General features: G+C 36.2%; 1 protein-coding gene across 6 annotated transcripts in view; it reads right to left on the bottom strand.

The window, feature by feature from the left end:
- Positions 1–27075, bottom strand: part of LRBA (LPS responsive beige-like anchor protein) — a 629646-nt gene that overhangs the window by 185672 nt on the left and 416899 nt on the right. For all 6 annotated transcript variants that reach the window (XM_066386366.1, XM_066386375.1, XM_066386349.1 and 3 more), the window contains exons 41-44: positions 25942–26059; positions 23731–23833; positions 20519–20634; positions 9027–9139 (exon numbers count right to left, since the gene is read on the bottom strand). In XM_066386366.1, coding sequence (XP_066242463.1) covers positions 9027–9139; positions 20519–20634; positions 23731–23833; positions 25942–26059 — 450 coding nt within the window. The remainder of the gene's footprint in view (positions 1–9026; positions 9140–20518; positions 20635–23730; positions 23834–25941; positions 26060–27075) is intronic.

The raw sequence follows: 27075 nt of genomic DNA on the forward strand, positions 1-27075 counted from the left end.
AGTAACTTAGGATGATTAGTGAATAAATACTTAACTTGGAGAAGGATTACTGACTGGCGGTGTGTTGCTGGTATATGTCAGGATTATTCATCACCCTGACAGTAATATTAACCACAATCCATTTCAGTTACTTCAGTTTATCGTTTACTGACTAATGTTAAAAAACAATGTCATTGAAGGCTGCTTAAATATAGTGTAAGGTTAACCTCTGTTAGTCATTTAAAAAGCTTCTGCTAGATGGTAATTTCCAGAAGAAAACCAAATATGCTATACAAAGTGCTAATAATAAATGTAAATTATTAAAAAGTCATACAAAACAGATTGTTTTCAGATTTTAAAGAAAACTTCAACAAATCCTCTAAATGCACAATATACCTTCCTCCCCTAAACACTCTCTCTATATATATGACTGCGTGTGTGTGTGTGTGTGTGTGTGTGTGTGTGTGTATAATTTGCTAAAGGTGTCTTACTAATAAATGGAGGTGACATGAGTGCTCCTAAATCTAAAACTGTCCTACTTGGTCCTCTCATGTTATCTTTCCAGGCTACTTCCCTATATCATTTTGATATTCCTTTTAGAAAATATCTGCATGTACATTCTACTTCCTATAGAAGTTTTTTTCTATTAATACAACAGTTTTATTACTGAAAGGGTATTCTTGTTTTATTTTTCTGTTTCTTAAATCATCTTTTTTATTCTGATTTCATTTATTTTTGCCTGCCTGGTCTTTGTGACATTGGAGACTGTCTTTACGTGTTTCCTAACACTTGGTGATACTTAGCCTGAAAGAACTGACTCAAGTAAAAAGAGCCTAAGTAGCCATGTGAACGGGTAGCTCCAAGTAGAATCCTAACATAGATTCTACTTGGAGCTACCAAGTCCAAGTAGCACATTTTAGGTCTTTCCTCCTGAACCAACCAGTCAATATGCCTGAGTACTATAAAATGCAATCTTCTGACTTACAGGGTGGGGCTGGTAAGCATTGCCTGCCAGCATTCTGATCGCCTGACAGCAGTGGGCTCTGGGGGGCCTCACCGTTCAGTCCTCACAGCTTTTAGCTAGTCTCCTGTTTTCCATTCATTACCTTCACCCTCTCTCTGCTGTTCATGGGGTTCCCAAATCAGAAACGCCTCTGGTATAATTTTCCCAAAAAGTAAACCTCTTTCAAGCCTTTTGCTCAGATAAAGGGAAGAATAGTGGGCTTTGGAAAGAAGTAGATATAAATGTAAGTTTATATTCTTTCTCGTCATACCTAAAATATACCAGTTCACTGGCAGACACTGATCTGAGATCAAATCCTAGTCTTCACACTCAAAATGTGTGAACTCGGAGAGTTCCTTAACCTTACCATGTCTTAGTTTTCTTATCTATAAAATAAAGATAATAACACATTCCTCACAGTGTTGTTGGGGGAATTAAAGAAGAGAGCACATGTAAAATGCTCGCTACAGTGGAGGGCACCTACCAGGGCTCACCTACAACACTGCAGATATATTCTAAACTATCCTAATGCCATGCTTCTGCTTATTAGGCTGTAAATTCCCCTAAAACCAGCGACTGCAATTTATACCCAAATTCCTAAAACCAATGTGGATATAACAGCATCCATATTTGGATGCCTAAGTTATTTTTAATACAGTTTGTCAGCCAATAAAAAATATCCAAGTGTGGGGTCATTTTTCATTCCGTTTTGTGCATTTCTATTTTATTTAAACACTTTAAGATCCATCATAAGGTTTGTTTTAAGTCTGAATTCCTTTGGTTTGACTGAAGCTCAATCTATAGAAATACAAAGTGAAAGTTGTAACACCTATCATATTTAAACAATATTGCCCCCCTCTCCCCTCCCCCCTAAACGAATGTTCTTTTCCCTCTGTGACATCTAGATGGTATATTGATCCCCGGTATATCTGTTACAGAACAGAGTAAAAGGAACTGGCATTCGTCAGAAACAGCACTTAAAACTTAAAGAGATAAAGAAGTGTTGTCTGATCAACAACAGTTAGATGTCGGTAGTCAATTCCAGGTCAAGATGCATGCTGTATATATTAAATGTGTGTGTTGGAGAGAAATATCTCACATGTAAAAATACACAACTGCGTGACAGGAGATAAACGAGAGTCTGAGAGAGAGAGAGAGAAAAAAAATCCTACTTTTTCTTTAAACAAAGAGGGAGAGGGGGAAAAAATCCACTGAGAACAAACAATAGCAAGTTGTCACCAAGAAAATAGGTTCAGGAGCACTTTCCCACTCATTTATCTGAGCATTCACTCGTTAGAAACATTTTCATCCAGACCAGGGCAATGGAAGCTGCTGCTTTAGCTGAGTGTGAATGGTGCAGCATAGCAACATAGGTTAAAAATTAAGAAACTATTATTTATCGGGGCCAAGACCAAAATTTAGCATTCAGTTTGAAGACCTGATGATGGAAAACTTGCCTCAGATTCCTAGAGGCCAGGCAGGAATCCAGAGCTGTGGAGCAAGCTCGTCTTCCCGAAGGGTTACTTCCCCGGCTCCTGCGCTCCGACCCAAACAACTCACAGCATGCTTGCTCTCTAACGCTGAGTACGATGACCTCCTCTCTTTCCCTCTCTCCAACTGGCTCTTTCGGTACTGTCCTTCATTTTAAGAATGTAAGCACTGCCTGACCTGTGGTGGCGCAGTGGATAAAGCGTCGACCTGGAAATGCTGAGGTTGCCGGTTCGAAACCCTGGGCTTGCCTGGTCAAGGCACATATGGGAGTTGATGCTTCCAGTTCCTCCCCCCTTCTCTCTCTCTGTCTCTCTCTCCTCTCTCTCCCTCTCTGTCTCTCCTCTCTCTCTCTTCTCTAAAATGAATAAATTAAAAAAAAAAAAAAAAGAATTAAAAAAAAAAAAAAAAAAGAATGTAAGCACTAATTACTAAAAATTACAATACCTGCTTATACCTGGTTTTCTCCCCAAAATTTTAGTTTACTGTTTAGGAGAATAATAACTACCTGGTTTTATTCTTTCAAATCTCCAGAAACTAAGAGAGTCCCTGGCAAACAATATTACTCAATAAACAAGCAGTAAGAGAGAAAAACAAATTTAATCACTGAATAGTAACAGGAACTCTCCAGTCCTAAACAAACCTTCAGCTTTTTCATGAAACAGGTGAAGTCAATACAGCTTGGACTGTAACCTGCAACAAACATCCCCAAAATAGGCCATTTGGCAAAACTTTCCTTTTCAAGCAGCGGAACACTGGTTGTATGTCTACCATGTATTTCAGCACAAGAGGTGAAAGGCGACTGGATGAAATAACTTCAAAGCAGATTCAGCAACTGATGCCCAAAGTAGGAGGCAGCACACAGTCTGTTCCTCAAACTTTCGGCAACTAGAACAGCGTTACCCATCTTACAGGGTCTTTGTGAGGACTGAAAAGGGCAACACTTGTAATATACTTAGATAACAGTCTGACAAATAGTAGGTCCTCAGTAAATAACAGTTAACGATAATAAAGTGGGATGTTTCTACCTTCTGAAATTCCTAGCCAACTTTTCATTTGTCAGCCAGTGAATGGTCATCAACTGCATTTCAATCTAAGAACAGACTTGTTTTTTGGAATATGTATCCAGTATCCAGTGCATATACATATTCGATATTCCAAAATAACTATTGAATCAATGAGAAGAGAAATGACTGCCTCAGATCATCTTGGCTTTTCCTCCCTTAGAAAATCGGTTTGCACAATCAATCTCCTACTAAGGAAAAACAAATAAATAAATCACAGTAGCAAAGAAAATCTTCCTCATCTACACAGGAAGACCAGCCTGAAACAGCCGTTATAATTTGTTTTTATGGCCTGACATTTTGTAAATATATTCCTGTCCTAATTATAATTTCTTATAAAGAACAAAACAAAATATTGCTTCTTATTTCTGTCAAGGAGGCTGTCAAAATATAAAAATCAATATATATTTCTAAAATATGAATTAATGTCACTCCAAAATCTATGCATGGTTAGATCTGTCTTCTTATCAGTCAGAATTTTAGACTCGATGAAAAACCTGGGAAAGCAGAGGGGACAAAATCAACCTCAAAATCGATCCCTACTTGTCTTTCATCTTTGAAAAAATGAACCATTATATTAAATGAGGACTTTCTCAATACAAGATTTAATTCTCATCAGATTTTCACACTTACCGTATAAATAGATCTGATTTCTGAAAAGACTGACAATACTAATATGTAATTAGTATAAGAAGAACTGTACATAAAATAAAATTTTATAGCTTCAAGAAGACATTTTTTACAGTTCTATTCAGACTTTTTCTTTTCTCAAAAAAATGATCAGAAAAATAATACAGAAGAAAAGGTGTTGTTTACACTAATTCAGCTTGAGAAAGAAAATTCCCTGTGCAGTAAGAAAGAGGTCATACCAAATAAAATTGTAGCTTTGTATCAAAAATCCCTCCGAAAACCAGCTTTGGGGAAATTAAAGGCACATAAATATGCATAAATAATTTAATACATTTTAAAGCTAGTCAGGCTATATTATCTGTTTCAGAATGAGGATAAAATTTGTTTACGTTTTAAATTAATCTTTACACACAGTGTTTTCTTTGATTTTGCAAGTTTATTTAAACAATTTGTAATGTTTGTTAAATGTATATTATGGGAAAAATTTTAATATAAATATATTCTATTATAATCATTATTCATGGAGAAATAAGCTCACTTTGCGTATGAGATGCACTTCCGAAAATATGTGCATAAACATTTGAAAATTGAATCACATTATAAATGTTAAAGCAGACTTTAATACCAACATGAGATATTTTTATAAACAATTACTATTATTGACCTGGCTGTACAGCGTTGGCTCAGTGTGTGGAAGTCCTGGATTCGATTCCCAGTCAGGGCACACAGGAGAAGCGCCCATCTGCTTCTCCACCCTTCCTCCTCCTCCTTCTTCTTCTTCTTCTTCTTCTCTCTCTCTCTCTCTCTCTCTCTCTCTCTCTTCCCTATTGGAGCAAAGTGAGCCCCGGTGCTGAGAATGGCTTCATGGCCTCAGACGGGAGAATGGCTCCCACTGCAGCAGAGCAATGTGTCATATGGGCTGAGCATTATCCCCTGGTGGGCATACCCGGTGGATCCCAGTGGCATGCATGCAGGAGTCAGTCTGCCTCCCTGCTTCTCACTTAAGAAAAAAAAACAAACCCCAAAAAACAATTACTACTATTTTACATATGGTAAATTATAATTTTCAAATATCTGATATGATTATTTCGCTACAAATAATGTAGTTAATTCCAAACTCACTTATTCCCATCAATATCTAATGAAAACAATTGGTACTAATATAATTCCATTTTCACGAACTTGACTGACTGTAGTATTTGGGCTACTGCTGCTTTATAGGAAAGGAGATACTACCTATGCGGGTTGAGTGTTAGAGCTCTCCACTACTTCTCAACTCTTTTAATTATACTACTGCTCACCATTCAACTGTGTACCCTTCAGTTCTTGTTGAAAGCACTCTTCACAAATACTCCTTCCTGAGCACAAAGTACAAAGCTTTCAGGGACAATGATGGCAGAAGACAGAAATACAGCCTCAGCAGAAATGTCCAAATAGCCTCCCACCTATCACCATGAGTAACTGTTCCATCAAGACAGAAACATACACCCTGTCTACTGCATCTTGAAGAGTCTACCAAAAAACCAAAATATCCTCTAAAGCTCAAAAACATCTTAATAAACTAAGTGCTTAAATAGAAGTCCAAACTGAAGAACTCTAGAAAGTATATTAATTAAAATGTAATTCATTTTGTGAAGCACATTTTACATTTTAATAAATTAATGAAAAAATAGGTTTTTACTTTTATGTAATATAATTAATGGAGAGAATAGGATAATTGCCTGAGAATTAAATAGCTGTCCAGTTTTTATTACTGACCTACTGCATGGCTCACTACACAAGTCATACTAGCACAGTCCTCAGTAATTAGACTAAAGAGTGTTACAGATTCCAGTGAAATACTACAGGGTCTTATACCCTAAGTGCAAATAAATAAGGCTTTCCTTTAAAAAAAAAACATAAACAAAACAACCATTTATCCATTTATTATTCCTCCTAGTCACCTGGAAAATCCTGATGATCTGAGACTAACCTAATAGTAGATAAAGGGACAAGTTTAGTTATAGAAGGATTCCCAATAATAAATGAAACAGAAGTGACAGAATTTAAATAACTTCATTTTGCAGTCCATACTAAAGGACAAATCTGGGCATCAAATATCAACCACTGCTAACATCACAAAAAAAGAAGTAAAGCAGACATTAAATACCCTTGACAGAAGAACACAAAACTTCCTATGACACATGCTTGCCCAAAATATCTAAACTGAATTCTATTAAGCTCTGGAACCAACTATCAATTTATAAGAAATATAGAAGACAGAGCAACCTGTTAAGACTATACCACAGGGATGCATTAAGCAAAGTCCAAACTGGGAAATACAAAGACAAACAATAGGTTTCTTCAACTACTAAATTTTAAAAAATGACAGATGATAAACCTATAGAATAGAGATTTATTACTGATTGCAATGTGTGGTCCTTACTAGATATAGATTCAAATAAACAAACTAAAAAGAATTATAAAAGTTGTAGTTCAATTGGAAATGTGATATTTACTAGGTATTTGATGATACTAAAAAATTATTATTAATATATTAGGTGTGCTAAAGGTATTCTATATAGTTGTGCTTTAAAAAGAGATCTTGGCCCTGGCCGGTTGGCTCAGCGGTAGAGCGTTGGCCTGGCGTGCGGGGGACCCGGGTTCGATTCCTGGCCAGGGCACATAGGAGAAGTGCCCATTTGCTTCTCCACCCCCCCCTCTGTCTCTCTCTTCCCCTCCCGCAGCCAAGGCTCCATTGGAGCAAAGATGGCCCGGGCACTGGGGATGGCTCCTTGGCCTCTGCCCCAGGCGCTAGAGTGGCTCTGGTCGCGCAGAGCGACACCCCAGAGGGGCAGAGATCACGTCTGGTGGGCGTGCCAGGTGGATCCCGGTCGGGCGCATGCGGGAGTCTGTCTGACTGTCTCTTCCCGTTTCCAGCTTCAGAAAAATACAAAAAAAAAAAAAAATTAATAAAAAGAGATCTTAGTTTTTTGGACGTACCTACTAATGATTTCTGGGATTTGCTTCACAGTAACATGGGAGGGAGAAAGGAAGTGGGAGTAAAGAGAAGATGAGCGCAGCCGTGAGGTGCTAGCTGGTGAAGCGCAGTGGTTGGTAGATGGGAATTTATTATACTACTTTGTCTACTGTTATATACACCTGAAATTCTCCATAATTAAAAACTAAAAAGAAAAATAAGACATATAAATTTATATCACAAAATGATGATTCCGGACATTTTATTTATTGATAATTCAGGACAGAAAAGGAAAGCTCTTGAAGAATATCTGAAGATAGGGAAAAATACAGAAAGTTAAAAAACAGTGTACAGATATAATTATTCCTTATTGATATGTGGTAAATCAGGGGTAATTTTTTAATTTACATTTTTTATACTTTAAAAATAAAATACAGATAGTATTTTAGAACTTAGGAAAAATGTCATATATAAAAAGTCTACCAGAAAGTTCTGTCTGTTTCTATCACAACAAGTTTCGACACGTAAGCACATGTTTATTTGGCGCATGTGTGCCTCTCTATTTTTATCACTTAATGTATTCATACTGACGTAGCAAATTAACTAAAACAAAGTTGATTCACGTTAGTCTTATGTGTGAAGCGATAGTGTACCCATGGCTACTGATAAAGTTCATTTACGCCACTGTATTGTATACGAATTTCAACAAGGAAGAAATGCTACAGAAGCATGTAGAAATTTATTGAAAGTGTTTGGTGAAGGTACAGTTTCTGATAGGAAATGCAGAAGATGGTTCGAAAAATGCAAAACAGGTGATTTCAACCTTTCTGATAAGCCACGTTCTGGGTGACCATCTTTGATTGATGACGATGTTGTTAAGACCATGTTGGAGCAAGATCCTTTTCTGACAACATTGGAGATCGCAGAAAGGCTTAATTCAGCTCAGCAAACCATTTCGGACCATATTCGGAAGATAGGATTGGTGTGGAAATATATTATTTAATAAAGTTTATTGACGGTAAGAAAAATTTGTATTTTGTTTTATTCCAAAAATGGACAGAGCTTTCCGGTAGACCTTATATTTTATTAATTAATTCCTTTAACACTTATTGAATGCCAGGCCCTGGGCTAGGCATGGAAGAAATAATTATGAACAAGAACTCCATCATTATAAAGCTTATTGGGAAAGATAAGAACCAATGAAAGTAGGTAGAAAGACATGTAAAAGACAGAATATTTTAGTTGCTCTAAAAGAAACAGTGGACTATCAGAGAAGGCAGGCAGGCAGTCAGTCATGGTCTCAATGAGGAGGTGATCTAACAGTGGAGGGAAAATCAGCCACTTAAAAGTAGGGAGATGGGCATTAAAGGCAGAGAAAGCAAAGCCCTGACTTAGGAAAGATTTATTCTGCGTTCAATGATAAGTCAAGAAAAGTTCAATCTCTGGACTTATATAATTCAACACTAGCCTTAAAAAGATCCATTCTGTTGAAACAGGGATGGATGAGAGAGGGTGGGAGGCAGCAGGTCAGTCAGGAGATGTGGAGTACTGGAGGGTCACCTGTCCTTTCATACGAGTACTGGTGAGAAGTTCCCATGATTTTCTTTATATATGGTTTATCACAAACTAACACCCGTAGGAGAAGTTGCTATTTGAGAATAATGTCTTCTTAGTATATATGGAAAAAGAATATATAACTTAATATTGTCAACTGCCATAACTTTTCATACACATAAAGTTTTTCAATGTTAAATTTGAGACCATAAAATACATTTAAAAGATAAATATATTAAAGTTACAATCATATTAAAAAGATGTTTTTAAATAATGTGAAAATTAAACATAATCAAATACATTATTAAAGGTAAGACAATTATATTTCAGATGGTTACTGAGAAAATACCTTGGATAAATCTCTGAAGTTACTTGGCAAGGTAAGATCCAAATCTTCGGATTCATAATTAGTGATGACCCAGGGAAACACTGGATACTGATTTAAGTCATTGTAAGTCCGTCCTGGGAGAGAAAAAAAGTGTCACTCAATCTGTAATAATAAAATAAAATGATAAGCCAATTCAGGAATATAATTTACTAAAAATGAAAAGTTTTTGAATGCCAGGTATTGTTCTCGGTGCTATCCATACAGTACTTCATTTAATACAATAACCCTATGAAAATAGTATCCTCCTCATTTTACAGATGAAAATACTGAGGTAGCCCGACCTGTGGTGGCGCAGTGGATAAACCGTCAACCTGGAAATGCCGAGGTCGCTGGTTCGAAACCCTGGGCTTGCCTGGTCAAGGCACATATGGGAGTTGATACTTCCAGCTCCTCCCCCCTGTCTCTCTGTACCTCTCTCTCTCTCTCTCTCTCTCCTCTCTAAAATGAATAAATAAAAATTAAAAAAAATGTAAAAAAAAAACAAAAAAAAGAAAATACTGAGGTATACGAAGTTAGATAATATGCCCAAAATGAAGTAACTAGTAAGGGTTGCAATATATTCCAATCCAAATATTCTGGTCCTCAAATTTATGTTCTCATAAACTACATTTGACTATTTTTTGTTACTTGAAAGCCTGCACCAAATAAAATATTCTTTATTAAAACTTTAAAAAATAAATTGACATTCACACAGAACTTTTCAAAACTAGATTCATTTCTCTGCCATTAATTAACCAACTCACCAACTGATCAACCAAGTCTAAGTGATTTGAGCCCTGAGGACATTCGTTACTCATCTGTAAAATGAGGGAGTCTCACCGGATTACTCTGAAATTTCCATGACAGCTTTCAAATCCAATCATCCTCTGAACATAAAGCACAGCAACATCAGTGTTGCTTTCCCCCACTTCCAAGGGCTGCTACATACCCTTCTACATGTCCTTAAACTAATGACAATCAGTGACACAGTTAGCTGGTGTCAAACGGTTTTTGTACCTTGTGAATTCTTGTTATTTAATATTATATTTTAATTCCTACTATCATCTCTCATGTAGGTCTCCTCATTATTTTTTACAGAGATTTGCTTCCTAACTTTGCTCTTTGCTTAGCTTCTCTCTACTTCAATTTATCTGCATTCTGCCTCCAACTTACCTTTCTCACAATACTAATATCATTCATTTGTTCAAAACCTTTCACAAGTGTCCCAATGAATTGACTGCTAGCTCCTCAAAGTAACAGAAAATCTTCCACATTTCCACACAACCTTTCAAGTTTTCTCTCTCATTATACTTTTACAAATACATACTTCATGTACACATATGCACATATATATACACACACATATGTATATATGCATATATACATTAATCTCTTTTATCCATGGTTTTTCTTTCTATATTTTCAATTACTCTTGGTGAACTGTGGTTCAAAAATACTGAATGAAAAAATACTGAATAAAAAATTGTATAGGTAAACAATTCAAAAGTTTTAAATTCCATGCCATTCTAAATAATGTGATGAAATCTCCCATCATCCTGCTCTGTCCCACCCGGACATGAACCATCCATTTGACTAGGACATCCATGTGATAGACACTACATGCCATTAGTCACGTAGCAGCTCTTTGGGTTATCAGATTGACTGTAGAAATGTCTCATAGCTTGCATTCAAGTAACATTTATTTTACTGAACAATGGCCCCAAACCTGTATAATTATGTTAACTGATGTCACCCTAATCACCTCAACAAAATTTTTTTTAATTTTTATTAATTTTAATGGGGTGACATCAATAAATCAGGGTACATATGTTCAAAGAAAACATGTTCATGTTATCTTGTCATTCAATTATGTTGCATACCCATCACCCAAAGTCAGATTGTCCTCCGTCACCTTCTATCTAGTTTTCTTTGTGCCCCCCCTCCCCCTGTAACCACCACACTCTTGTCCATGTCTCTTAGTCTCGTTAACAAAAATTTTTTTAAAAGGCCCTGGCCGGTTGGCTCAGTCGTAGAGCATCGGCCTGGCCTGTGGAAGTCCCAGGTTCAATTCCTGGCCAGGGCACACAGGAGAAGCGCCCATCTGCTTCTCCACCTTTCCCCTTCTCCTTCTTCTCTATCTCTCACTTCCCCTCCCGCAGCCAAGGCTCCACTGGAGCAAAGATGGCCAGGCACTGAGGATGGCTCCGATTGAAGCAGAGCAACACCCTGGATAGGCTGAACATCGCCCCCTGGTGGGCATGCTGGGTGGATCCCGGTAGGGCGCATGCAGGAGTCTGCCTCCCTACCGCTTCTCTTTCTCTCTTTTCAACTCCTGCAGCTATGGCTCGAATTGTTCAAGCAAGTTGGCCCCAGGCGCTGAGGATGGCTCCATAGCCTCACCTCAGGCACTAAAATAGCTCAGTTGCCAAGCAACAGAGCAGCGGTCCCAGATGGGCAGAGTATCCTTTCATAGAGGGCTTGCTGGGTGGATCTCAGCCAGGGCTCATGTGGGAGTCTGTCTCTCTGCCTCCCTGACTCTCACATAATAAAAGTAAAATTTTAATAATAAAAAAAAATGGCTCCGAGTGACGTCACGGAAATGGCGCCATGAGCAGCGCGTCCGACAGATCTCCCCAAAATCACAACAAATTTATCAACTAGAAACAGGAAAATTTATCTTCGGAGCATTCCGGAGTTCCACACAAACTGAAAGCGAAGCGACTGTTATCACTTGGATCTGGGAGACGAGGGTGTGGAGGAAGCTACCGCAGGGACGTTCATTCAAGCCACGAGGAAGTGCGCCTGTGGTGGTGGTGAGTCAGCCCATACTCGGGAGCCGCGAGCCGCCGCCGCCGCAAGCCGCCGCCGCGAGCCGCGCCCGGTTTGGTTGCAGAGCGAGCACCGCCGCCGCCGCGAGCAGCCGCGGGCAGCGCCCGGTTCGGTTGCGGAGCGAGCGCCGCTGACGTTCCCAGCGGCCCGCGCACGGGGAGCGGGAGAGGCCCCAGGGCGGTATTCCCTACTTGGGAGATTCTCTCCGCGGGCGGGGCACCTCACCCAGCCATTCAAGCTAACAATCAAGCGTTGGGGGAGGGGCGCGCGCAGGCAGCCTGAAATACCTTCGGGAGCACAGCTGCGACCCAATTACTGAAATTAACTTAACCCGTGAAATCTGCGCACCCTCGGTTCTAATTGATAAGATCTCTCTCAGTTCACCGACCCAAGACAAGAGGCGTGATATTTTTTAGTGCCTCTCGCTAAAGGGGCGGGGGCAACTTCTGATTGATAGAGCCTCCATATTCAGGGATAAACACTAACAAGAAGGACTTGGCAGATAATAAGATCTATACTACACTAGTCGCAAGCAGAGACTAGTGCCTCTTCTTCCCAGCCAAAACAGGCTACAAAGTGTGGAAAGCCTGGGTTGAGAGGTCCAACTGAATGCTAGGCGCTGAACAGTCACCTTGACAACAACTGACTCCCACCCCCGCCTGATTACACTGGAGGCCCTGACTGCCAGAGCCTTTCCCAAAGCCTTGCACTGAGTGGGGATAGAGTGGGGATTTCCCAGCTCTTTGAGCCTCTTACTCCCCAGGCAGAAGCAGTGGCAGCCTTATAGCTGGATCACCAGGCTGCTAATTCAGGAAGGGGGGACTAGGAGAGAGAATCCAGGAAAGCAAACTCTCTCATCGTTGGACCCTGCAAACGCCAACAAGCCTTGACTACCAGCAAGACTAAAGCCAATTATATGACATTGCCATAGAATCCCATCAACTGCAAATCCCTACCTAAGTGTGACACAGGGGCAGAGCCTGGGGTACAGAGTCACCGACCAGGAAGAGGGAGAGAAAAGAAAAAGGAAGAAGTTAACATCTCAAAATCAAGAAAAATCCACAGACTTTACAACTTGTTCCACTAATTTTTTTTTGTTGTTGTTGTTGTTGTTGTTTGTTTCTTCTATCTTATTGCCTTTATTTCCTCCACCTCGGTCCTTATATTCTCTGCCCATCTTATGCTTCCCTTTTCTTGAACTACACTACCCATAAGTGTTACATTTTATTTCTCTTCTTCATCCTCACCCTCCTTTAAGATTATACTCCAAAACACTTAACTCTCACTTTCTCCTCTTTTGTTTGTTTTTTTTTGTTTTGCTTTCTTTTGTTTTTTTCTCTTCCTTTTTTATTTCTTCCTTCGTTTTTCTCTTTTTCTTATTTTTTCCTTTCTATTCGTTTTTTCTTTTTTTTTTCTCGTTTTACTTTCCTCCCATTTAATCCTCAATCACGAACAAATTAGTTAATTTGGGACTCAAGGCTTTTTTTTGGCTTTATTTTTCTTTTTCGCTTTTGTTTTTGTTTTTTTCTTGTTTGTTTATTTTTGTGGCATTTTGGGTCCTCCCAACCCAAGGTCTCCATTGTATTTAGTCTCCGCTCCACTTAATACAACAGATTTTTACTTATTATTTTTATTTTTTTCTTCTTTATTATTCCTTTTTTTGTCCTTTTTTCTGGTTCCCTCTTATCCCTCTCATTATATCTCTTAGTTGACCATCACCCACAAGCAAATCATCTTATGCTTGTCTAAGATTTTATTCCTTTTTTTTTTTTTTTTTTTTTTTTGCATTTAGTAGGTCCCTACTCCCCTTTTTTTTTGCCCCTTGAACTCTTCACCGCAAATCAGACCCTCCATTATAGGCACGATATTTCCCTGAGGAGGGGAGAGGAGGGAAAGAGAAGAAAGAAAAAAAAGGGGGAAATAATAAATTATTACTGCTTTTTTTTGTGGGGTTTTTTACTTTTTTTTTTTTTTTCCTACTTTTTACTCTTTATTAATTCTAATTAGTGCTATCAACAAGACCACCCTCAGATGCCAATAAGAAAGAGGAAATCGAATATTATGGATACAAAAGAAAGAGAGGTAACACAAATAGATGTGGAAAAATCTATGGAGAAAAGACTTAACATATTGGAAGCCTTGGAGCTAAATGACAGAGAATTTAAAATAGAAATCTTAAAAATACTCAGAGATATACAAGAAAACACAGAAAGGCAATATAGGGAGATCAGAAAACAACTCAATGAACACAAAGAATATATTACCAAGGAAATTGAAACTATAAAAACAAATCAAACAGAAATGAAAAACTCAATTCACGAGCTGAAAAACGAGGTAACAAGCTTAGCTAGCAGAACAGCCCAGATTGAAGATAGGATTAGTGAAATAGAAGACAAACAACTTGAGGCACAACAGAGAGAAGAAGAAAGAGACTCAAAAATAATAAAAAACGAGAAAGCCCTACAGGAATTATCTGACTCCATCAGAAAGAATAACATAAGAATAATAGGTATATCAGAGGGAGAAGAGAAAGAAAATGGAATGGAGAATATACTCAAACAAATAATAGACGAGAACTTCCCAAGCCTGTGGAAAGAACTAAAGCCTCAAATTCAAGAAGCAAACAGAACACCGAGTTTTCTTAACCCCAACAAACCCACTCCAAGGCACATCATAATAAAGATGACACAAACCAATGACAAAGAAAAAATTCTCAAGGCAGCCAGGGAAAAGAAGAGTACAACATATAAAGGAAGGCCTATTAGATTATCATCAGATTTCTCAGCAGAAACTCTATAAGCTAGAAGAGAGTGGACCCCAATATTTAAAGCCCTGAAAGAGAGGAACTTTCAGCCAAGAATACTATACCCATCAAAGCTATCCTTCAAGTATGAAGGAGATATAAAAACATTCACAAATACAGAAAAGATGAGATAATTTATCACCAGAAAGCCCCCACTCCAGGAAATACTAAAGGGGGTTTTCCAACCAGATTCAAAGAACAAAAGAAAACAACACCACAAGTAACAGCTCCACCAAGAACACAATAAAACCAAACTTAAACTGTGACAACAAAGGAAAAAAAGGGGGGAGAGAATGGAGATTAACAGTAGCAAAGGACAATGAAGTGCAGAAATACTTATAAGATAGGGTACTACAATGAATATGGTAGGTACCCTTTTCATTACTTAATGGTAACCACCCTAGAAAAAACCACCACAAAAACACATGACTTAAAAAAGGTAGCAACAGAGGAAAGAAGTATGGAACACAAACAAACAAAAACAAATAATAGAAAAACAAAAGAGAAGAATCAAACTAGATACAAAACTAACAGAAAGCAATTTATAAAATGGCAGTAGGGAACCCACAAGTGTCAATAATTACACTAAATGTAAATGGATTAAACTTACCAATAAAAAGACACAGAGTAGCAGAATGGATTAAAAAAGAAAATCCAACTATATGCTGCCTACAAGAAACACATCTAAGCAACAAGGATAAAAACAAATTCAAAGTGAAAGGCTGGAAAACAATACTCCAAGCAAACAACACCCAAAAAAAAGCAGGTGTAGCAATACTCATATCTGATAATGCTGACTACAAGACAGAAAAAGTACTCAGAGACAAAAATGGTCACTTCATAATGATTAAGGGGACACTGAATCAAGAAAACATAACAATCCTTAATATATATGCACCAAACCAAGGAGCACCAAAATATATAAGACAGCTACTTATTGACCTTAAAACAAAAACTAACAAAAATACAATCATACTTGGAGACCTCAATACTCCGCTGACGGCTCTAGATCGGTCATCCAAACAGAGAATCAATAAAGATATAGTGGCCTTAAACGAAATACTAGAACACCTGGATATGATAGACATCTACAGGACACTTCATCCCAAAGCGACAGAGTATACATTTTTCTCTAGTGTACATGGAACATTCTCAAGAATTGACCATATGTTGGGCCACAAAGACAATATCAGCAAATTTAGAAAAATTGAAATTGTACCAAGCATATTTTCTGATCATAAAGCCTTGAAACTAGAATTCAACTGCAAAAAAGAGGGGGAAAAACCCACAAAAATGTGGAAACTAAACAACATACTTCTAAAAAATGAATGGGTCAAAGAAGAAATAAGCGCAGAGATCAAAAGATATATACAGACAAATGAAAATGAAAATACGACATATCAGAATCTCTGGGATGCAGCAAAAGCAGTAATAAGAGGAAAGTTCATATCACTTCAGGCCTATATGAACAAACAAGAGAGAGCCGAAGTAAACCACTTAACTTCACACCTTAAGGAACTAGAAAAAGAAGAACAAAGCAACCCAAAACCAGCCGAAGAAAGGAGATAATAAAAATCAGAGCAGAAATAAATGAAATAAAGAACAGAAAAACTATAGAAAAAATCAATAAAACAAGGAGCTGGTTCTTTGAAAAGATCAACAAAATTGACAAAACCTTAGCAAGACTCACCAAGGAAAAAAGGCACAGGACTCAAATAAATAAAATCCAAAATGAAAGAGGAGAGATCACCACAGACATCATAGATATACAAAGAATTATTGTAGAATACTATGAAAAATTATATGCCACCAAATACAACAATCTAGAAGAAATGGATAAATTCCTAGAACAATACAACCTTCCTAGACTGAGTCATGAAGAAGCAGAAAGCCTAAACAGACCAATCAGCAGGGAGGAAATACAAAAAACTATTAAAAACCTCCCCAAAAATAAAAGTCCAGGCCCAGACGGTTATACTAGTGAATTCTATCAAACATTCAAAGAAGACTTGGTTCCTATTCTACTCAAAGTCTTCCAAAAAATTGAAGAAGAAGCAATACTTCCAAACACATTTTATGAGGCCAACATAACCCTCATACCAAAACCTGGCAAGGATGGCACAAAGAAAGAAAACTACAGACCAATATCTCTAATGAATACAGATGCTAAAATTCTAAACAAAATACTGGCAAACCGAATACAACAACATATTAAAAAAATAATACATCATGATCAAGTGGGATTCATCCCAGAATCTCAAGGATGGTTCAACATACGCAAAACGGTTAACGTAATACACCATATCAACAAAACAAAGAACAAAAACCACATGATCTTATCAATAGATGCAGAAAAGGCTTTTGATAAAATACAACACAATTTTATGTTTAAGACTCTCAACAAAATGGGTATAGAAGGAAAATATCTCAACATGATAAAGGCCATATATGATAAACCATCAGCCAACATCATTGTAAACGGCATAAAACTGAGGACTTTCTACCTTAAATCAGGAACAAGACAGGGTTGTCCACTCTCTCCACTCTTATTTAACGTGGTGCTAGAAGTTCTGGCCAGAGCAATCAGACAAGACAAAGAAATAAAAGGCATCCATATTGGAAAAGAAGAAGTAAAGGTATCACTTTTTGCTGATGATATGATCCTATACATCGAAAACCCGAAGGACTCCACAAAAAGATTATTAGAAACAATAAACCAATACAGTAAGGTCGCAGGATACAAAATTAACATACAGAAGTCCATAGCCTTTCTCTATGCCAACAATGAAATATTAGAAAACGAACTCAAAAAAATAATCCCCTTCACGATTGCAACAAAAAAAATAAAATACCTAGGAATAAACATAACAAAGAATGTAAAAGACCTATATAATGAAAATGACAAAGCATTGTTAAGGGAAATCGAAAAAGATACAATGAGATGGAAAAATATTCCTTGTTCTTGGATAGGAAGAATAAATATAATCAAAATGGCCATATTACCCAAAGCAATATACAAATTTAATGCAATTCCCATCAAAATCCCTATGAGATTTTTTAAAGAAATGGAACAAAAAATCATCAGATTTATATGGAACTATAAAAAACCCCGAATAGCCAAAACAATCCTAAGGAAAAAGAATGAAGCTGGGGGCATTACAATACCTGACTTTAAACTATATTATAGGGCCACGATAATCAAAACAGCATGGTATTGGCAGAAAAATAGACACTCAGACCAATGGAACAGAATAGAAAGCCCAGAAATAAAACCACATATATATGGTCAAATAATCTTTGATAAAGGGGCCAACAACACACAATGGAGAAAAGAAAGCCTCTTCAACAAATGGTGTTGGGAAAACTGGAAAGCCACATGCAAAAGAATGAAACTCGACTACAGCCTGTCCTCGTGTACTAAAATTAATTCAAAATGGATCAAAGACCTAAATATAAGACCTGAAACAATAAAGTACATAGAAGAAGACATAGGTACTAAACTCATGGACCTGGGTTTTAAAGAACATTTTATGAACTTGACTCCAATGGCAAGAGAAGTGAAGGCAAAGATAAATGAATGGGACTACATCAGAATAAAAAGTTTTTGCTCAGCAAGAGAAACTGATATAAAAATAAACAGACAGCCAACTAAATGGGAAATGATATTTTCAAACAACAGCTCAGATAAGGGCCTAATTTCCAAAATTTACAAAGAACTCATAAAACTCAACAACAAACAAACAAACAATCCAATAAAAAAATGGGAAGAGGACATGAATAGACACTTCTCCCAGGAAGAGATACAAATGGCCAACAGATATATGAAAAGATGCTCAGCTTCATTAGTTATTAGGGAAATGCAAATCAAAACTACTACTATGAGATACCACCTCACCCCTGTTATATTAGCTATTATCAACAAGACGGGTAATAGCAAATGTTGGAGAGGCTGTGGAGAAAAAGGAACCCTCATTCACTGTTGGTGGGACTGTAAAGTAGTACAGCCATTATGGAGGAAAGTATGGTGGTTCCTCAAAAAACTGAAAATAGAACTACCTTATGACCCAGCAATCCCTCTACTGGGTATATACCCCAAAACCTCAGAAACATTGATACGTGAAGACACATGTAGCCCCATGTTCATTGCAGCACTGTTCACAGTGGCCAAGACATGGAAACAACCAAAAAGCCCTTCAATAGAAGACTGGATAAAGAAGATGTGGCACATATACACTATGGAATACTACTCAGCCATAAGAAACGATGACATCAGATCATTTACAGCAAAATGGTGGGATCTTGATAACATTATAAGGAGTGAAATAAGTAAATCAGAAAAAAACAAGAACTACATGATTCCATACATTGGTGGAACATAAAAATGAGACTAAGAGACATGGACAAGAGTGTGGTGGTTACCAGGGGTGGGGGGAGGGAGGACAGGGGGAGAGTTAGGGGGAGGGGGAGGGGCACAGAGAACTAGATAGAGGGTGGCGAAGGACAATCTGACTTTGGGCGAGGGGTATGCAACATAATTTAATGACAAAATAACCTAGATATGTTTTCTTTGAATATATGTACCCTGATTTATTAATGTCATCCCATTACCATTAATAAAAATTTATTTAAAAAAAAAAAAAAAATGGCTCCAAAGCACAAGAATAGTGATGTTGGCAATCAGGATACGCCAAAGAGAAGCCATAAGTATATGTTTGTATAGGAAAATACATAGTATAAATGACATTCAGTACTATTCGTGGTTTCAGGCATCTACGGGGGTCTGGAATATATGCCATGTGACTAAGAGGGGGACTACTTTATATACAATGTATATCGAGTGTGTGCGCGCATAAAACTATTCCATTACTTGTTCTCTAGCTTTACTTAATAATTTTCCATCTCTTTTTTTTTTGCTAATGCCTTCAGTTTTACATAAAATAACTTCTATTCTTCCAACTATCTACTCTGCTAGTTAAAGTAATATCTACCCTTACGCAAACAACAACTTTTTCCTGATTTTCTTCCTTACTCCCACCAACTGGATGCCAGTATTTCCCTCTCTTGGCTCCTTTTATCCTCATATTATTTTGAATCTTTTTTTTAAATTGAATCTATACCCCTTTGCTCTAGAATCACATGCATGCTCACATCTGTACTTAGAAGAACTCCTGTGAGAGTAAGCAGCAGACCTTATGGTCTTTGTCTCTCCTTTGTTTCTCAAATATAAACTGGGTCAGCATCTTGACCTAAACCTTAAATGTTTTATAATTACTTTTCCTGTTTTCTTTATTCTAATTATCACAAATAAAAAGTAATGACACATTTCTATTCTTCAGTCTTTAAAAGTAAACAGTTTCAATGGGTGATCTTCAGTAATATTACATGCTTATAGATCTTATACAGGGCCATTTAATCTTTAAATTTTCACATATAGGTCATAATATTCCTTTACTTAATATTTTACAGTTTTTTTTCTATGTTGTGTTTAATTGTTTCATCATATAGTACATTTCAAGTTAAGTTATTAATAGAGTCTTTCTTAAGATTTTTTTATGGTTATTCATTCCTTCTATTCCATGAGTCCATTCTTAATATACTCATAAATAGTGGTAAATTTTCATTTTAAATTTTTGGAAAAGATTGTGCATAGCCATCTTTAATTTCTCTCAAATAGCCATCTGTTCATTTATAAAACTTTAAACACTATTATCAAAATTACTCCTGATAAGGTATATTCATGTAGTAATAAAAATAAGCTATATATACCAGTAACCAAAATAATGTGCAATGTCACAATGAACAGTTTATCATTTGAAATAAGTCAACATGTGAGTTTAGGTACCTGCTATTGTGTTGAGAAACATCAAGTACTCAAAATTTGAAATCTCTCTGTGTTGCCATCGCTGAGTCATATTAGAAGCTTTAAAAAGTTGACGTGGACTAGCTAATGAGATACGTCTGCAGAAAAAAAGAAACTGATGTAGAATCAATTCAAGCTTCAGATTATACCACAATAATAAATCATGAATATCTTTGCTTGTTCAAAATGGTATGTGTACATTCTGAAAAGTTCTATTCATGTTACACTAATGAATAATAGAGATGTTTCAGTCTACAATTAATGGTTAAACAGATGATCTGGACTAGCCACAGGTCTATTACATATGTTCTATTCATTAAGGTAAGCTGTCATTACAATACCATTACAATATCTAGGTTCCATAAGGTTGATTAATAATAGCATAATTAATAATTAACTGCTTCACTGAGATAAAAGAAATTATAGGAACTGAGAAATACACATAAAACTACATTCATATCTTTACCAATTTTAATAGTCATTACATAAGGTCAATATGTTTGTACAATTATACAGCTAAATATTATATTTTTGCACCCATTGTAACAGGCGAAACAGGATGCAAACTCTTTACTTGTCTTTTCAAGGGGTAGGATAGAGGTAAGAAAAACTTATTTTTTAATACAGCTTAATAGGAGACCAAGTTTTCTGTTTTCTTAACGCAATGTAAATAACAATGGATACAACTGACCAATAATAGGTGGCACTGAGAAACCTCTAGCAGGATTAATGATTATATTCAGGGTGCAGAATCTCAGATAAGTATATATGTTGTCACAATTCCTCTACAGGTATCTTTTAAAAGGCTTTTTTTTTTTTTTACCATTTAATTACCCATTGCACGTGTACTATTCAATGATATTTTAAAAATAAACTACTAGAGTTGTGCAATTGTCAACATAATGCACATGAGAACATTGTCATCACCACCAAAAACTTACCTTGTACATAGTTATAGTTGATCACCATTCCTATCCCCAGCTCTAGGCAAGTATCAATCTGCTTTCTGTCTCTATAAACTTGTCTTTTCTAGACATTTCAGAGAAATGGAACTGACCTTCATATAGTCTCTTCTATCAGAATTCTTTCACGAAGCATAAGGTTTTGAGGTTTATCAACGTGGCAGCATGTATTAGTAGTTCATTTATATTGGTTGCTAACTGGTATTCCAGTGTATGAATGTAAACTAGACCAGTGGTTGGCAACCTCATTACTCAGCAGAGCCAAATATCAACAGTACAATGACTGAAATTTCTTTTGAGAGCCTAAGTTTTTAAACTTAAACTGTATAGGTAGTACATTCCTTATCAAGGTAGTGCCCACACGTGGTATTATGTGGAAGAGCCACACTCAAGGGGCCAAAGAGCCGCACATGGCTCGTGAGCTGTGGTTTGCCAACCAGGGAACTATACCACTGAATGCTGAGTATCTACTTAAGTAACTAATTCACTGAGTTAAGACTGTTAGCTTTGACTGTAGGAAAACTAAGTTCCCAAGTAAGATAGCACATATTAGGTGATAAATACAACTATTTTTATAATAAAGAGATAGTCAGTAGAAAAAGACTTTTATTAAAATAAGGAAATCTATGCAATTCTGAGCTGCTTCCTTCTAAACCCAGAAATTCTCCCCATTAAATGATAAAGTTATCTACTCAAAACACTGATTTGCCTCATAAAGCAACAATTGCTTATAATCCAGATGGTCCACTTTATGTGCCCTATTTACATAAAAGTTATGATCTGCTTAAATATGTCCACAAATTCTTTGATACTTGCTCTTCAAGAGGTAGCCTTTAATTCCTCTCCCCTGGAGCCTGGGCTATATTTAATAACTCACTTGTGACAAATATAATGTAGCAGAAGTGATGGCATGAGACAATCAAGGGTAGGTCATAAAAAAGACATTGGGGTATCTGCCTCATTCTCTCTTGGATCACTTGCTCTGGGGAAGTCAGCTCCGTGTCATGGAGACACTCAAGCAGCCAATGGAGCGGCAGACTTGGTGAGGAATCAAGCACTGCCAGGAGGAATGTTGTTAATGTTCAGGGTTTCATGAAGAGGAGCCGCAAAGGAATGAGACAGCAACAACAATACTGCAAGTGGAGGACTCCAATCTCTTAAGGATTGAGATGCCTTGGAGAGATCAGTTATCCAATTTATTAAGCAGAAATATGTCATCTTGCGTAAGAAACTAACAAGCAGAATATAGTGTACAATTTTATTACTTTGTTTTACAAAACTGATTAGATTTCTCTTGCCCTTTCTGAGACAAAACACCAACTGCTGTCTAATTCCTGATCTGCAGAAAGCTCTGGTTGGGCTAAACACTCACGTCCTTGGGCCTTCCTTGGATGTGACTGCTTTCAGTCATGAGTGCTTGGCCTTGACCTTCACTTCCTCAGGATGGGAACAGAAAGTCACTTGGTGCTTTGGTTTTCCTCCAACAGAATGTGAGGGCCTCACCTTGGAAAGTCCCTCAGCCCCAGGATGACTAATAGTCTGACTGTTGTTTGTGCATTCTACTACAAGTGCATTTGTAATAAGATATTACCTTAAAAATGTGAAATACTCATCAAAAGCAACTGCAGCCATACAAAATGAGGTATACTAAAAGTAACTAAATTTCTATAGCTAAGTTTTCAATCAATCAACAGAGAAATCCCACTGGTTCACACTCTTCCCACTCCTTAAATTAGTTAACAAAACTGTATTGATGAATCAGTACTTATTACAAAAACAAAACAGAACAGTGATATCCTCTCTTTCATTCTTGATATTGGTAATTTGTATTATCTTTCTTTTCTTTTCTTTTTTTTTTTCCCCTCTCCTCTCTGCTCTCTCCTCTAATGATAATCTCAGGAACCAAGAGCTCTTTCTTTTCATGTATAAGTTTTGTACATACATTTATTAATCATTATGAAAAAACTTTACATTAATTCTTCTTGAATGCGTTTCTTTACTTTTTCATTGATGTTCTGCCTTGGTGCTTATTATTTTCTTTTGTCACCTCACTTGGATTACATTTGCTCCTCTTTTTCTAGTTTCTTCAGACAGAAGTTCAGTTGACTCAGAATAAAACAATATACTTATAATCATCATTTACTATGAAGAAAACAAAAGCCCATGCATTTCAAAATAAGAACACATATGAACACAAATTATTTTACATATTAATCTCATATAAAACAGTACCTTGTTTGAGGCAATCCAAAACATGTCCCAACACCAACACGAGGCAGGTAGTTCACCACTTTCTTCACTGTTGCAGGGTCTGGGAAGTTGAACATTACAGCAACTATAAAACATAAGTTTAAAAAATTAGAACACAATATGATTTCTGTTCTAAAAAACTGACCTCTTGGTCTGATAAAACATTTACTCTTAGTTCAGTTATTTTTAAGTACAATTTTTCTCGTATTACTTTTTTATTATAGTGCATTTGTGTTTTAGTATTAACATATCAGAGGTAATACTAATTTCACTTATAAACTCCTATGCATAGACAGTTCCTTCTCTAAATACTGTCAGAATTATAACAACTGTTATTGCATTAATGGGACATGAAGCTGAGATTATCTAGCCACAAATTGAATTTACAAAACTGAATTTTGGCAAGTTAACTGTATATCTATGAATTTCTATAAAAAACTGTTTACATTTTTAACTTTATAAGGTTAATAATCTAACCCCCCAAAAGACTATAGGTACAGCTACTTAATTGTCAGCTATATTTACTTCTAATGACAAAAAGTTTTAAAAATATTTTCTTTATAGTATTTATATGTTTATATTTTATATGTTCATATAATCCAGAATCTAACATGACTTTTCCTCTATGGTTAAAAATCAAATTTGAATGCTTTTTAATTATTCCTATTTCAATAAGTATGTATTTTGAGAATATCAATAAATGTATGTGTGTGTGTGTGTGTGTATATAAACATTTAGCATATAAATGTTAATTTATTACAGACATCTATAAATTTGTATCCTTAAAATCTGAAAAAGAAAGTCATAAAATCATGAGAGAATTTTGAAAATATTATTTTGGTCAGTCTTGAAGTTTTAATTATATTCATTTCAGTATCAAAATCATATATAAGCTATGAGTGCTCACCTAGCCTAAAAAATTCTTCTAGCCAAAAACATTTTTATCAAGTTGGCATAGCTTTCATATACTGGCATTACTAACATGTTTTGGCTAAAATAGTACGTGATTATTCACTAAACACCTAACTGTCATATTTAACTCTGTCATATATAAACCCAACATGCCTTTTTAATAAGCCTTCCTTATGTATTCATTATTATATTGAATATAGGGGAAAAATAAAAAACAAAAGAAAAACTATAATAGACTATGGCAGATGACCAAGATCATGTTGGAAAGGCAACAGAAAAGCACACATACAACAGCAAGGATGCATAAAAAATTTCAAAGAAGAAAAACGAATGAGAATGAACAAGCAATAAATATTATAAGGGTAACAGTCTTTTGGGACAGTAAGAATGCAGACTGGACTAAAATGTGAAACATTCACTTGATTATTAGCCTGGAAGAATAATGTTTACACTACGAAAAAGAGGTATGTGCAAGGGAAGAGGCCAAACAGGAAAGGGGAAAACATCTTTTCCTCAAGAAATCTGTATTCCCCAAAGACACATTATTTCATAAAGGAAAAGAAAATGTGTAGATGAACTATATTATTATGTGTAGATTTTAAAAATGACAATGTGTAGATTCTAGAAAGGGGAAAAAGACAACTTCAACCTACTTATTTATAAGTACATGCAATGAGTTTTAAATATTCTCCACGTATGCCTTCACTCACTCACACTGAACGATGCTTTTCCTTCAAGTTCACCTTGTCTCTCTTTCTTGTCTTAATGAATTTCACCAAGTTCCATTCCAAACCCACAAATTCAATTTTAGATCTTTCAAGAATGATGTAATACAAAGCAACCAGGACAGTTCAGTACCATTTTCTGATGGTCCCTTAATAGATGGCAATAGATTAGACAAAAAACTTAAATAAATGTATGAATCATTTGATTACCCTTCTCCGCTTTCCAAATGAAGCCACCTTCCAGAAGTTTAAGCATCAGAGCCATACTGAGGACATCAAAATTCTACATCTGATTAAATGCTTAGTTATTCCTCACATATATAAAGCCTTGAATTAATCTGTTATATGGCCAGAAAAATAAAACTACTGGAAATAATTCTTAGAATGACCAAGGCGAGGAAAGCTATGAAGATGCATGTAGGTCAAAAAAGAGGTCAGTAGGGCAGGTGTCGGGCTACAAAATACTAACTAATGGAAACAATATGGTATATTCAGAAATGAAATAGTAAAGAGAGGAAGGTTAGCTTTGTAACAATATACTTCTGCAACATATTACCTCTGTTTGCCATAAAGATCTCCAGGGCTGTATTTTGCAAAAGATAACGACGAGAAAAGATTGATCGGATCTCTGTGAACAGCCATTTTCCATGAAGCCCTTCTGTGTACGCCAGGATCTAGTGAAGAAAAAAATAATCCCAAGTAAACATAGAATTGACAACCCCCATTAAAACAAAAATAGCCCTATTAAGAAAAATAATTTCTAAGAATTGAATAAACAGTGCATTAAAGTAATTTGGAAGGAGACTAAAAAAATAGATGCAACTTATGGAAAGAAAGAGTAAAAGTATAAAACAGGTACTTATATTTGGGGTCTTAAAGCAGTGAAAGAATTTATTTCTTTTCAGGAAACAAACATTGCATTATTTAGTGACTGATTCTGACTCACATTATGGAAAGCTTTAGATAAAACCTTAAAAAGAAGAAACACCTGAAAAGAAAGTCCTACATGCTTATAGATCACATGTACAAATTCAGTTTCATATAATGTGATTTTAATGGACCCAGAATTACTTTTCACATAATTTAAAATATAGATTTAAGTTCATAACTTTCAAAATCACACTTTTAAGGCCACTGTTCAGGCTACAGTCACTCATTCAGAAAGTACAAAGACTGACTGTATGAGAGGTTAAGTATCATTTTGTCAGTGAGGCTAAACACAAACCTGCAAATGAACTCGGCATAATCTCTCTGTGGAGTAGGTGGTTGTCAGAGTAACTTGTTACAATTCTTCTCATCCCATGTGACAGATGCAGTAGCTTAGAATGCTTTGCCAACTAAAAGTAATCCTGTCTTTAGTCCTAAGCCACTTTACCGCTTTGTTATTCAAGTTTTGTGTTTTAAAAAGTTCATTTCAAAAGCTTAATTATGAAGGTGTTGAAGAAAAACCAGATGTGGAATTTCTCTGTACCACTATTCCATGTAATATTAATAAAGAAAATGGGATGTGTCTGCCATCAAAACCTAGTGAAAATCTGTAAAGGCAAATTAAACATTTAAGATAATAACTCAAAAGTAACCACTATGAAAAAGTACAAATAAAACAATATTTGACTATTATATTGCACTGTAGAAATAAAGATGGGATAAGCAAACAGAACAAAAGTAATGAATAGTAAGAATTTATCCT

Source organism: Saccopteryx leptura, chromosome 1 (genome assembly GCF_036850995.1).
Source record: "Saccopteryx leptura isolate mSacLep1 chromosome 1, mSacLep1_pri_phased_curated, whole genome shotgun sequence".
Lineage (NCBI taxonomy): Eukaryota > Metazoa > Chordata > Mammalia > Chiroptera > Emballonuridae > Saccopteryx > Saccopteryx leptura.